The following is a 12,388-nucleotide window of genomic DNA, read 5'->3' as shown; positions in this document are numbered from 1 at the left end:
TGTTGCTTGTGGATGTATTGGTGAACCAGGTTGGCAAGCAAAGGGTGCAGGGTGATGTGGATGAGAGAAACCTCAGAAATTGCAAAACATGGCTGAAGGGAGTCCACCTCAAGTGTCTGCACAGAAATAAGCAAGTGACAAGAAGAAAGCTTTATGGCAGAAGCTCTTGGTTTTTCCTGGCAATCAACATGACTGGATGTCGACCTGAAGTGCCTGTACACTAATGCACAGAGTGTGGAGAAGAAGCAAGAGGAGGAATTAGAGGTCTTCATGAAGTTGCAAAGTGATGATTTCACTGGAATTACAGACATGGCTCACACAACCAGTGTGCTGCCATGGAAGTTCAGGAGACCAGACCTTGGCCTCTTCAGGGACCTGCTTGAAAGACTCTCATGTAGGACACTTAGAGAGAAGAGGGGTCCAGGAGATCTGGTTGATTTCCAAGGATCGCCTCTTCCAAATTCAGGAACAGTCTATCCCAATGTGCAGGAAATCAAGTGATGGTGGCAGGAGGTCCACATGGATGAACGAGGAGCTCATCAAACATAAAATGGAAGCATACAGAAGGTAGAAGCAGGGACAGGTGACCCAGGAGGAATAGTGTAACACTGTCTGTTCATGCAGGGATGGGGTTTGGAAAGCCAGAGCCCATTGGGAGATGAGTCTTGCTAGGAACATAAATGCAACAGGAAGAGCTTCTATAGGTATATCTGCAGCAAAAGAAAGGCTAGGGCAAATGTGGACCTGAAAGGGGCAGGGGGCGTGATGACCACGAACATGGAAGAGGCCAAAGCACTGAATACCTTCTTTGCTTCAGTCTTTACTGGTCAGATTTGCTCTCAGCAATCCCAGCCCCCTAAAACCAGTGGAAAAGTGTGGCACAGTGAGGACTTCCCCTTGATATGAGAGTATTGAGTTAAGGAATGCTTAAAGAAACTACTGAACATTCACAAACCCATGGGAGTTTTGGGATAGACCCATGAAGTGCTGAGGAAGCTGGATGGTGTCATTGCAAGGCAATTCTCAGTAAGTTTTTAAAGATCAGAGTGACCTGTGGGAACTTTCAGAGGACTGGAAGCAAATAAATTTCATTCCTATCTTCAAGAAGGGCAAGGGGGAGGATCTAGGGAAGTACAGGCTGGTCAGCCTCACTTCAGTTCCTTGGGAAGGTAACACAGAAGATCTTCTTGGAAGGCATTTCTAAACATATTAAGGACAAGAAGGTAATTGGGTGTAGTCAGATATATGAGAGGGAAAATAACCTTGACCAACGTGGTAGCCTTCTACAATGAAATGATTAGCCCAGTGGATGAAGGAGAGCAGTAAATATTGTTTATCTTGATTTTGGAGAGGCTTTTTATACTGTCTCCCAGACCATTTCAGAGACAAACTGATGAAATATGGACTGGATAAATGGACAGTGAGGTGGATTTAAAACTGGCTGAGTTGCTGGTCTCAAAGGGTTGAGATCAGCAGCACAAAGATCACTTGGAGGCAAGTCAGTAGTGGAGTAGGGTTTGATATGGGGATCAGTGCTGTTCAATACTGTCACTGATGACTTAGATGATGAGATAGAGTGCACACTCAGCAGGTTTGCAAATGATACAAAACTAGGAGGAGTGGCTGATAAACCAGATAGTTGTGCTGCCATTCAGAGGCCTTAACAGGCTGGAGAAGTGGACAGAGAGGAACCTCATGAAGACCAAGGGGAAATGCAAAACCCTGCCCCTGGAGAGGAACAGCCTCGTGCACAAGTACATGCTGGGGGCCAACTGGCTGAAAAGTAGCTTTGCAGAAAAGGACCTGAGGGTCCTGGTGCACACCAAGCTGAACATGAGCCAGCAGTGTGCTCTTGTAAAGTCCAGTGGCATCCTCACCTGCATTACAGTGCTGTCAGCAAGTTGAGGGAATCACTTCATTATTCACCTCTACTCAGCACTGGTGAGACCGCAGTAGTAGCAGAGGTAAATGTCTTGGCATCAGCTTGTATTGCAGTGTCCTACTGAGATGTCAGTTTTGAGAAAGAGTTGGACCTCTAGTACTCTGCTTAAATTTTGAGAAGACTGTTCATGTTATTTGTAATCATTGTATTAAGTACACATGCACACATTTCAAGTTGAGTCAGGTTCCAGCTACTGAAGTTTCAATGTCACCACATTCTCATGAGGAAACTTTCTATTAAAAAAACCCCAAAACATTCTTCATTGTCCATGCTCTAATTTAATTCAAACAGTAGAGAATAAATTATTCTTACATTGTTTTGTTGTTTTGTGTGAGTCATAAGTCTTCAGTGTATTTTGTCTGAGCATTATGAGCATGCAAACTTGTATCTCAGGACTACATATTTAATTTCCATTAACATTTAATAAAATAGAAAGGTTCAGGTATTTACAAAAATAATTTGAGTCATTTTTTGGTCTGGAAATACTCATTTGTTGAAAGAAACTTTTCATTAAAACATACTAGAATATCTGTAAGCTGAATACATTTCTAAACCTTTAAATGAAATAGTAATGTTTTACTTTGATACTTACATAAGCATAGGCTATTGATGTAGTACATGTCCTTGCCTAAAGATGGACTTTGCTACTGTGACTTATGTTTTCATACCTTTCTGTTTTAGCAAGCTCATGTTTCAAGTAAAGTACAGCCCAGAATGGGAAGGACAAAACCTGCTCCTTGTTTTGCAGTATCCTTAGGTCGCTCAGAGAAGCTGTGGCTGCCCCCTCCCTGGCAGTGTTCAAGGCCAGGTTGGACGGGGCTTGGAGCAGCCTGGTCTGGTGGAAGGTGTCCCTGCCCATGGCGGGGGGGGTGGAACTAGGTGGTCTTTAAGGTCCTGTCCAACCCAAACCATTCTATGATTCTATGACAGGCATTGTCTTTCCTTCTGTTCTTCAAGGTTGATCTCTGTGCCTCTAAGTAAAGTACTTCTAACAAAGTAGAGACGAATATATTTCTGAGGTTTTGTGTAGTTTTTGAGGGTGGAAAGTAAGAGTAGGTTGGATGTAATTTATACGAGAGGAACAAAGGAAATGACAGTAACAAAAATCAGCATCTGAGATATTAATTCAGGTTGCTGGCATTGGTCAAATACAGAATTACTGAAAAGAGGTAAGAATGTTATCAACAGCTTTTTGATTTCACTGAGACTCCTTCCTTCTCATAAGGGCAAAACTTGCCTCTGTTTGCTAGTTAGTAATAATGATGTTATCAGTGTTACATTAAAAAGAGTAATGAAGATTTGCATTGAATCCTTAAAAAAAAAAAGTCAAAATGCTGGATGGGAAACCAGACTTGTATGAAGTTTTAATTGGCTATGGTTTGGGGTTTTTTTATTGTTAAGATAACCCTGTTTTCTAATTCTGTGTTTCAGTTAAAGGAAGGACTGAGTTTGGTGAATGTCTGAAATCTTCAGCTTCATTGGAAGGATGAAGGCCAGAAATTATATGTAAGCTACTGCAGTTTTGTTGTTTTAATAGGAAGCTAATTGTACATACCTGACCCTTAGGGTAACTCGAACTTCCTTTGACTTCCTGATGATATTGATTGAGTAGGAATGTTGATAGGGACATATAAACCAACAGCAAGAGAGAAATGTGTAATACTGTTCTCAAATGAACAATGAACACGAAAACATCTTTCCAGAGCAAACTGACCTGAAACTATAAACCTGCCCCTTGTGAAGTGATATAAAAAATCAGTTTGATTTCAACAGTAGGAGAATCTCTGGTTTCTGTCTTTGTGTGTGTCTCTCATGTACTCATCCATATATACGCTGTGCATTTCCAAATGTTGAATTACTTCTAGCATTTATATAATCTTAAATATATATTGGCTTTTCAATATAGTTTCAAGCTTGCTTGCTTGCTTGCTTGCTTTCTGCCTTCAGCTTGCTTATAAATTTCCCTGCTGCCTTTCAAATTCTCTCTTCTATTTTTATTGCATTACGGAAGAATGTGCCTTCTCTAAATCTAGGTCTTTTTGATATAAAAACATTTGTATGAAATGTATCCATCATGCTGTAAACCTAATATGTAAATGATTCTTTTCTCCTCCTCCAGAGCTAGTGTAGCAAGACATCTACTAATGCACTTGTGCACAAAATTGCAGATGAAAGCCAGGGTGGGAGTGAGAGCAAATGAACGTGGGGACAAGGAGGAGAGAGAGAAAGGAGGAAGGAATAGGAGAAGGAGAGAAGGCAGGAAAGGCTTCAAAAAGCATGGAGTGAGATGTTTTAGCCTTGCTACTTATTTTTCACTGCATCTTCTATAAATTCATGTGTAAGAACAAAGGGCCAGGTTTTAAGAGTATTTTAAATATGTACATAAGACCACCTTTGCCATTTTCAAAATCCATGTGCATACTAGTACCCATCTGTCTCTATCTTTGGATGCTTGAAATACTTTTGGAAATCTTAAGGTTTCAAGTCTACAAAGTGCTGATCAGCTTTCAGCTGAAAGCCAGCTAGGCTTCATACTTCCCGGAAGGTTCTGTGTACTTTGGGGGTGTGGGCTTAAATAATAAACATCTGGTTGTTACAGAATAACACTTTAGGTATGTGTGTAGTGTCACTGGGTTTGTAGGTGTTAAACACCATAGATTTATCTGAGAAGTCCTAAAATCAAACAACTTCTTTATGCCTTTGTGTTCTGTATTGTTAACCTCTAAACAAAATAGAAAAAATTATCTGTATTAGACTTTTACATGTAGTCATCCTTAGAAACTTAATTTGCATAAACCCCTTGCAATTACGTCCAGTGATAGAACTGACAACTTAAAGATTTAAGCAAGCTGATCTCTCAATTAAGTATATAAAATTCTAGCCCTAGTCTCTCGGAATGCTTTACACTATTTTTATCCCAGTGAGCAAGAAAACTCTGCTTTTAGTAGTTGTTCAGCCTGTTCTGTCTTCATTATACCTGAGGTTTTCTCCTCCCTTATGTGAGACGGGGAAAAGATGGCAAGTTTTGGAAGCACTTGTAATAACTCATTCCAGCATTGGCCAGATCCATAAGCCAACAGAAAGTTCAATCTTGTTCCTATAAAAGCAACAATATTTAGTGGGATCCTGGCTCTCCTTAAAGCTGCAATGGGCTTGGCTAACTTTCAGGGACAGTCGGTATGACAAAAGCAAGTCAGTTTAGAGAAGAACCTGATACCATCTTACCTCTGCATTGAGAGATGCTGAACAAAACAGTTTTCGTTGATTCAGGTGGAAGTTGTAGGCTGTGCGACTGCTCAGGACATCTGCTTTTAAGTTCCAGAAGAACTCATGTGGGCAGGTGTATGTGCTTAGTGTGGACCATAAATGTCACATAACTCTTTTCCTGGACATTTAGTTTATAGAGAACTCATATGGAACTAACTCTGTTTTTTAAGGTTTTACTTTTAATTAAGTAATCCCTGAAGTGTAGAGCAATTGAAGCAACAGACCCGTTGTGTTGTAGATTTAGACTCTCTGAAACTGATATTCATCCCACTGATTCTATTGGTGACTTCTCATGATAGTATGACATGTTAATTTAGTATAACTGTGGTTTGCACCAGCAGCTTTTTAGGTGTGATTACAGCCTTCTTGTACCTGAATGTTTTGTCTGTACAAAGTCCAAATCCTTATGGAAGTTGCTGGTGCCTGTTACCAGGTACAAACTACGTGTAAGTTATATTATAGACTGAAAGCTTGACAAATTCCCTCCTTAAACCAATGTGTTACTAAAATGTACCAGTGATACGTATTTTAGCCTTCTTGTCTGTGTAGTGGTGTGAGGAAAGTTTATCATCCTGATCAATGAAATCCTTGTATGACATTTTTAGAGTAGCTTTGAAAATCTATATTAAATGCTCCCCATAGGTGTGCTGACTGAGGCTTAAGCATGCAGTAATAAAACCTGTTAGGAAAAGACACTGAGTCTTATTCCTTTCACATGCTCATATTTGGGGAAGGTTTTGGGTTTTTTGCCTTTTCTTTTAAACTTGGAAAACAGTGCTGTATGGAAGTGCTGTTCTCTGAACAGTTGGAACAGATCTGTTCCTTCATGAAGTTCACTTCAAAATAGGCTTCGCTGCATTTTAAAAACTATGTTGAGATTGTTTTTCTCAAAACAGCACACACTACGCCTCTTTTTGGAGGGCAGATTTTCCTGTAAGCCATTCTTTGTTTTTCCTACTAAAGGAACAGTCTTATATCATCATCTAAAAAATGTACCCCTTAAAATGTGGATTCTTTTTTCCTTTTGAAATTGTCTTTCATGGTTAACTTTTTGCTAATTTAGTTCATTTCTTTTGCACAAGATTCTCTGCTGTTCTTCCCACACACCTTTCAAAATCAGGGGCAATTACATCCTGTGATTACAGAGGCAGCCTGTGAATTTTTCCATTAGTCTATATTTTAAATGTTATTCTGTGAAAATGCAACTCCTGGAGTGCAAACAATTCCCTAGCCTACACTGATGCTTAAACTTGCTCAGCGATTTTTTCCGTTTGTCTGTTTCTAGGATCAGTTTATCCTAATGATCTGCATTACATGTTTTTGGAGTCAGAACAAGTACTTACCAGTCCAGGTACAAGTGGATGTTTAATTGTTGTCTTGAGTTATAGGATAAACGAAAACTGAAAGCTGAATTCAAATGAACAAAACCAAAACCTAAGAACCTTCATAAGATAAGATCTTAAGACAATCAGAGGCCTTTTCATTAAATTCTCATTTTCTTTGCAGGTGAAGGGGGGTTCTGAGTCTGGGATAATTGATTGTGAAAGGGAGATCAACAAATGAGATCTGCTTTTGTATCCTACTCCCTTTTTTAATCTCTCCCCTCCTTTTTTCTCCTTCCCTACTGCTAGCAAGGAAAGTAATTACAGATGGGATGCTTTGCAGCCTTTCTCTTGGATCTAAAATCTGCCAAGATTGAAACTCCCACAGGGATAACATTTTTTTTAAATGTGGCAAAGAGTAAAAGATTGTTTGAACATTCAAGTATTCATCCAACTAATTTAAAAAGAAAACTCTTCTCCTTCCAGTCAGTGTGCCTGTTCTTGATGAATAGTTACAGTCTAGGACTACAATATATTCAATACTCAGGAAATTTCACCTTTAAAATTGTGCAAGAAAAATAGTAAGTTAAAGGGTGGGAGGGAGCAGGGGGCTGAGAGGAGGAGTGATGAATGTCATTTTAGATGCAGCTACTTTGTGTCTATACATTTCTGGAATAAGATCACATTTATTTTCCCACAGCAGGGACTGGGGACAGTGTCTGTGTAATTTGAGAGTTCTAGGTAAGCAGAAAGCACCCTTCCTTCTTTCTCACTGCCCTTCTCCCAGTCTTAAAGCCCAGGTAGCTTGTCTCTGTGGTGGGTAGAACTGGTGTGCAGTAAGCTGGTCCCAGCACTGAGGCTAAAGGATTAAGCGGGAGAAGGGAATAAAGACTCTAAGCATTCAGTGCTCACTGGTCAGTGTTGACTTTCCTGTTAGCTCCAAATCACATTCCAAACAGGAAAAGTTATGTGAAATGCATTTGAGATCAGTGAATTACATGGCAGGCGCCTGTGTGCTGCTTTAGCCGTGGGTGGAAGGGGATGAGGAGGGCATGTCACCTTCCCCCCTTTGTGGGTCAGGGGGCTCAGCCTTCATGCATAGGTGGCAAGGCATACTGACCAGGTATGGAGGGGGAGGAAGGGGTGTGCTACTTCTGTGGGTGAACAAAGGGGACGAGTAACATGGGTGACTGAGGGGGAGGCTTACATGCATGTGGAGAAGTGGGTGCATGATAAATGGGGAAGAGTGAGGGGTTCCTGGGGCCCCGGTGGGGACAGGGAGGAAGATGCACGTTGTGTGAGAGGAGGAGGAGAGTGTGTTTATAGAGGTGTTTGCGCACCTTTGTGCTATGAGGGAGGATGTTACATACGTCTTTGTGAAAGGTGGGTGTGCGGTGGGTGTATGTGTGGAAAGCTGCTGGTACCCAGGGGAGGACGGTCGCGCCTCTGACTAGAGCTGGGTAGCCCCAGTGGGGGCCACGACCCTGGGCTGGGCTGGGGGTCAGCGGGGTGAGCAGTGCAGCCCTGGATGCTGCTCTGTGCCATGCCAGTCCCACACACCGGTACCGCGCTGCCCGGTGCGGTGCTGTGCCGTGCCAGCCTGCGTGCTGGTACCGCGCTGTGCAGTGCTGTGCTGTGCCGTGCCAGCCTCGCACGCCGGGTGCCAGCTCCTCACACCGGGGATCGCGGTGCCGTGCCGTGCCAACCCTGCACACCGGGTGCCAGCTCCTCACACCGGGTGGGTATCGCAGTGCCGTGTCGTGCCAACCCTGCACGCCGGGGATCGCCGTGCCGTGCCGTGCCAGCCCTGCAAACCAGGAGCTGTGATGCCCAGTGCCGTGCCAGCCCCGCTTGCCGGGTACCGCACCGTGCCGTGCCCCTGGCTGGTTGGCTGCGGAGGGCTGGAGCGGGATGCAGCGGGAGCAGCCCGGCGAGGCACCCGCCTGCCCTGCCGGACGAATGACACGTCTGCAGCAGGCGGTTTCTGAGGCTTGGGCTTTTTGCTGCTGTGCTCTGTGCCCCGCGCCAGGAAAATGAGCTTTGTCGGGAAATCAGCTCATTAGGTAGGTTCCTTCTGAAAGGGGCACAAATGCCCTTCGCGTAACAGGGAAGGAAAGGAGGCTTTTGATTGTGTTAATTTAAAAAATGCAACCGCTGCCCCCTCCCTCCTCTACTTTCTAATGAGCCTCCGGTTCCGCACAAAGGATTCATCATAGCCATGCAGTACTCACCTTCTCCGGCCACATCTTCCGCGGCTTGCTGAGCTACTTTCAAAAGGGGAGAGTGATCGGGGGTGGCAAGGCTGGGAGCCCGTGCTGAAGCCTGACCATGGAGGTAGCCTGAGACCTTGCTCACTGGCCAGTCTCGTCCCCCCTTGGTCTTTAAAACTGAGAGGCAGATAACGCTGAACAGGCGTGTTACTTGTGCTGCAGATGCAGGGAGGGTAGAATAGCTCCACACGCCCGCTACCTCAGCAGCACTCACTGATCCCAGCCAAATTTTCAACTTTATTTAGGGGGAAGAATAGATCACATGGGGAGCTTCACCAAACTGGGAGGAGCATGTTAGTGCAGAATCAGGTCACTAACATAAAAACCCAGGAGTTAGTCACAGACACAAAGATTAATAGTGTTAGCATAAGCCAGGCATAAAAAGCAGGCTGAAACAAAGACTGGAGATGCTTATGGGAATTAAATGCTTCTGTTTTCTTCCTTTATGTGTGTCATTAAGCAGGGTAATTTCTTGCTCCTTTTATCAGGTGAGTTTTCCTAACTAAGAAATGGAGTAGAATGTAAAAGAAATGTTTTCAGCTTCCAAGTGCTTTTGAGCATATTCTTCTTGGCTGTCAATCTAGCATTTCTACAGACTTTTTTTTTTTTAACATTCCTGAAATGCTGTCTGTCTCTGTCCTCCCATGTTGTATCGATTCAGTCCCAGAGAAACAGATGCTGCAGACCCATTCCAAAACACACACATGCCCACATAAAATAGTCTAGGTTGAATAATTGCCTCTGACTCCAATCTTTAATTTGCATCTCTTGCTCAGACAAAGGCAAGAAGGCTGCTGTCTGATCCCTTATTGTCCCACTGACTGAGAAATCATTGTGGAATTAAGTTTCTACAGCTCCTTTTTCTGATCTTTTTCATGCATTAATAGATGAGAAAGCTCCCCACAGGAGCATAGGTAATACAAAATCTGTCCCCGAGTGCCTAAGAGCTGATTGCTGCCAGGACCGCAGCGTGATTCTTACGACTGTTAATATCTTTGTTTATTTAATCAACTGCACATTCCAAAAAACCTGTGATGGACTTAGGTTATTTAGAGGCCAAAACTCAAATGTGGATGCCTAAATATGAGTACCTAAATACATACGTATCTTGTGAAGAAGTGGGCCTGACTTTTATAGGTGCTAAGCAACTGTTCTTCTGCATTTCCATCTGCTTTTAAGTCACATCCCACCCTCTTCCACCTTCCTCATGTCCACACTTTTAAAAAGAAATTAGCTTTGAAAAGTAGGCTATCTAGTTCCTTTGCTTACAGAAGCATTCTGCCCAAAAGAAGCTCTATCCTAAAACATGATACTAGATGAAGGGGAAATTGGTAACCAGGTGGATTGCCACAACAAAGCCAAGAGGCCTGATGATGTGTCCAGTAAGTATAAAACTACAGGAGAGCTTATCTGCTGTGTACCCAAAAATGACTCAAACAGTCATCGAGCAAGTTGCACCTGCCTACAGAGTGACTATCCTTCCTTCAGTTTGCAGAAAAATTAACCAGCTTTGGCAGTTAAAGGCTGAAACAGTCAAAATGTTGATTCTTGGCAACTTCTTAATGAAGTGCCTCTGGATTAGAGATGATATCAATCAGGATATCACATCAAGAAAAGCAACCTTCACATTAGTGTAGATCAAAATATGTAACAGAATTCTTCAGTGTGCAATACAGTTCTCTGCTGTGTTATACTGTGGAGTATGATTTTACACTCCTTGCTTTCATGTCCCCAGCCTGGGGTGCAAAGGAGTAACCCGTGCCTATTCCAGGCTTCCTGCTTCCTGCGGGTCTCTTAAAGGAATCAGGGAGTGCAGCTGCTTACACTGCAATTGGTTCTTTTATAGGGCAAATCAATGAAGTGGAGAAAAAGCACTTTACATCTTTACTACAATACGGGCATGCTGAAAACACAGCTAGAACCTGTCCCTGTGCTTCAAACTTGAAAATGGTGCATTTTTCAGCTAGTCTTGAAGAGAACCTGGGTTTTATTACCTGGAGACTGACCTTTATGTATAACTTCCATTTCAAGTGCGCAGAGGCCTGATCTTCAACGGAGATGCCATCCATTCCTCTGTAGGTATAGTTTGAGATATTTTAATTGGTTTTATTTTTTAATAATTTCTCTGTATTGCCAGCTAGCAATGGAAGATAACAAGCCTAACAAAGGCTGTTACAGGTCTGGTTAGCCCTTATTTATATTTTCCTCCCCAAGTTCTGTTTTTCTTACTGACTGAAGTTTTCTGTTATGCATTTCATAAAACTTCCTTTTATATTTCTTTTTATATACAGCTTCTTACTGAAGTATCTTATGTCAACTGAAAAAGCTATATATAATGTGCATGTATACATGCATATTTATGTATATGCATATATATACATATGCAAAGATCTGGGAATACAAATTTCTACCAGTTTGTATTAGTACATGGGTAGTTTTTCCTCCATTTTTATTTATATTTAACTCTTCCAAGGTTTTGCCTGTGAACTCATAAGTAAGCCAATAAGGAATGTCTGAAGATGTTCTAATATATTTTTATGCTGCATTGAATCTTTTTTTCAAATACTTGTTCTTAATCCAATATGACTAATACACTAAAATTTCTTGTGCTCTTAAATCTGCTACTTCCTGAATCTTCTCTATTTCAAGGCTCGTAACTGGTCAGAAGCTGTATCAGTGAGTTTGAAAATTATGGCTGTGTCAGAGGACTGTTGACCACCTACAGGAACAGTGTTTATATGGTATAGGCCTATCTCCTCCAGGAAAACTTACACTTCACAGAAAATCAGTGGTTCAGTAAATACTTGATATCATGGTTAAGCCCACAGATCCAAATCAGCAAAGCCATACAAAATGCCCAACTCCTGTTGATTTCAATAGGACTTAGACCGAAGTATCTTTGTGCTTTGTGATCTCTTGACAATGAATGCTGTTCAAAGTTCATGGGAGCCATTAGAAAGACCACAGTATGTTCTGACAGTAATTGAAGGGCTAGAAGAAAAATGAGCATTTGTAACTCCTTGAGAAGTTCTTCAAGCTTTGAAAAATGGCCCAAAGCTTCTCTCCCAGTCTGCAGTGAAATGTTCCTTATTCATCATTGCAAAAATCTCTGATGTCCCAGTCAGCTTGTTGACATTTCCATTGCTGCTTCTATTTTAAATGTTATAATTAGTAATTTTTCACGCTTCCAGATTGTCCTTTCTCTTAGAAATTTAAACTACAAACAGTGACAAATTAAAGCACATCGGATACCACTGTAATGTAGGTATGTGACACAAGGAGATTACTCCCAAGGTAATGTTTTGTCCTCTTCTACCTTCAGTGCCTATATTCTTGTCAAGGTGATTACGTAGAGATTGAAACAAGTCCATTACATGTAATGGGTCACCATTTCACCTTGGCGCAGTGAGAAAGGAATATGACTTTCCTGATTTAGAACTGAGCAGGCATGCATTAAAAAAAGAATTATTAAAAGCAAAGTTTCTCATCAAAGCCAGACCATCAAATTCCTCTTTGTTTGATAAAGTTATAAATATTGACTTCAGGGGAAGAGCAAAATTCATAGCCAAACATAATGTAATGAAGCT

The 12,388-nt window shown here is 41.9% G+C and overlaps 1 protein-coding gene across 1 annotated transcript in view; it reads left to right on the top strand.

Annotated features, from left to right (window-relative positions):
• The window catches only part of C13H8orf48 (chromosome 13 C8orf48 homolog), a 40,731-nt gene that overhangs the window by 23,846 nt on the left and 4,497 nt on the right, over positions 1–12,388 (top strand). The window contains exon 9 of the mRNA XM_074882347.1: positions 10,648–10,876. Coding sequence (XP_074738448.1) covers positions 10,648–10,847 — 200 coding nt within the window. The 3' untranslated portion in view covers positions 10,848–10,876. The remainder of the gene's footprint in view (positions 1–10,647; positions 10,877–12,388) is intronic.

This window comes from Strix uralensis, chromosome 13, assembly GCF_047716275.1.
Source record: "Strix uralensis isolate ZFMK-TIS-50842 chromosome 13, bStrUra1, whole genome shotgun sequence".
Classification (NCBI taxonomy): Eukaryota; Metazoa; Chordata; class Aves; order Strigiformes; family Strigidae; genus Strix; species Strix uralensis.
Note: the sequence above shows the minus strand (reverse complement) of the source record. Positions and strands in the feature narration are given on the sequence as shown.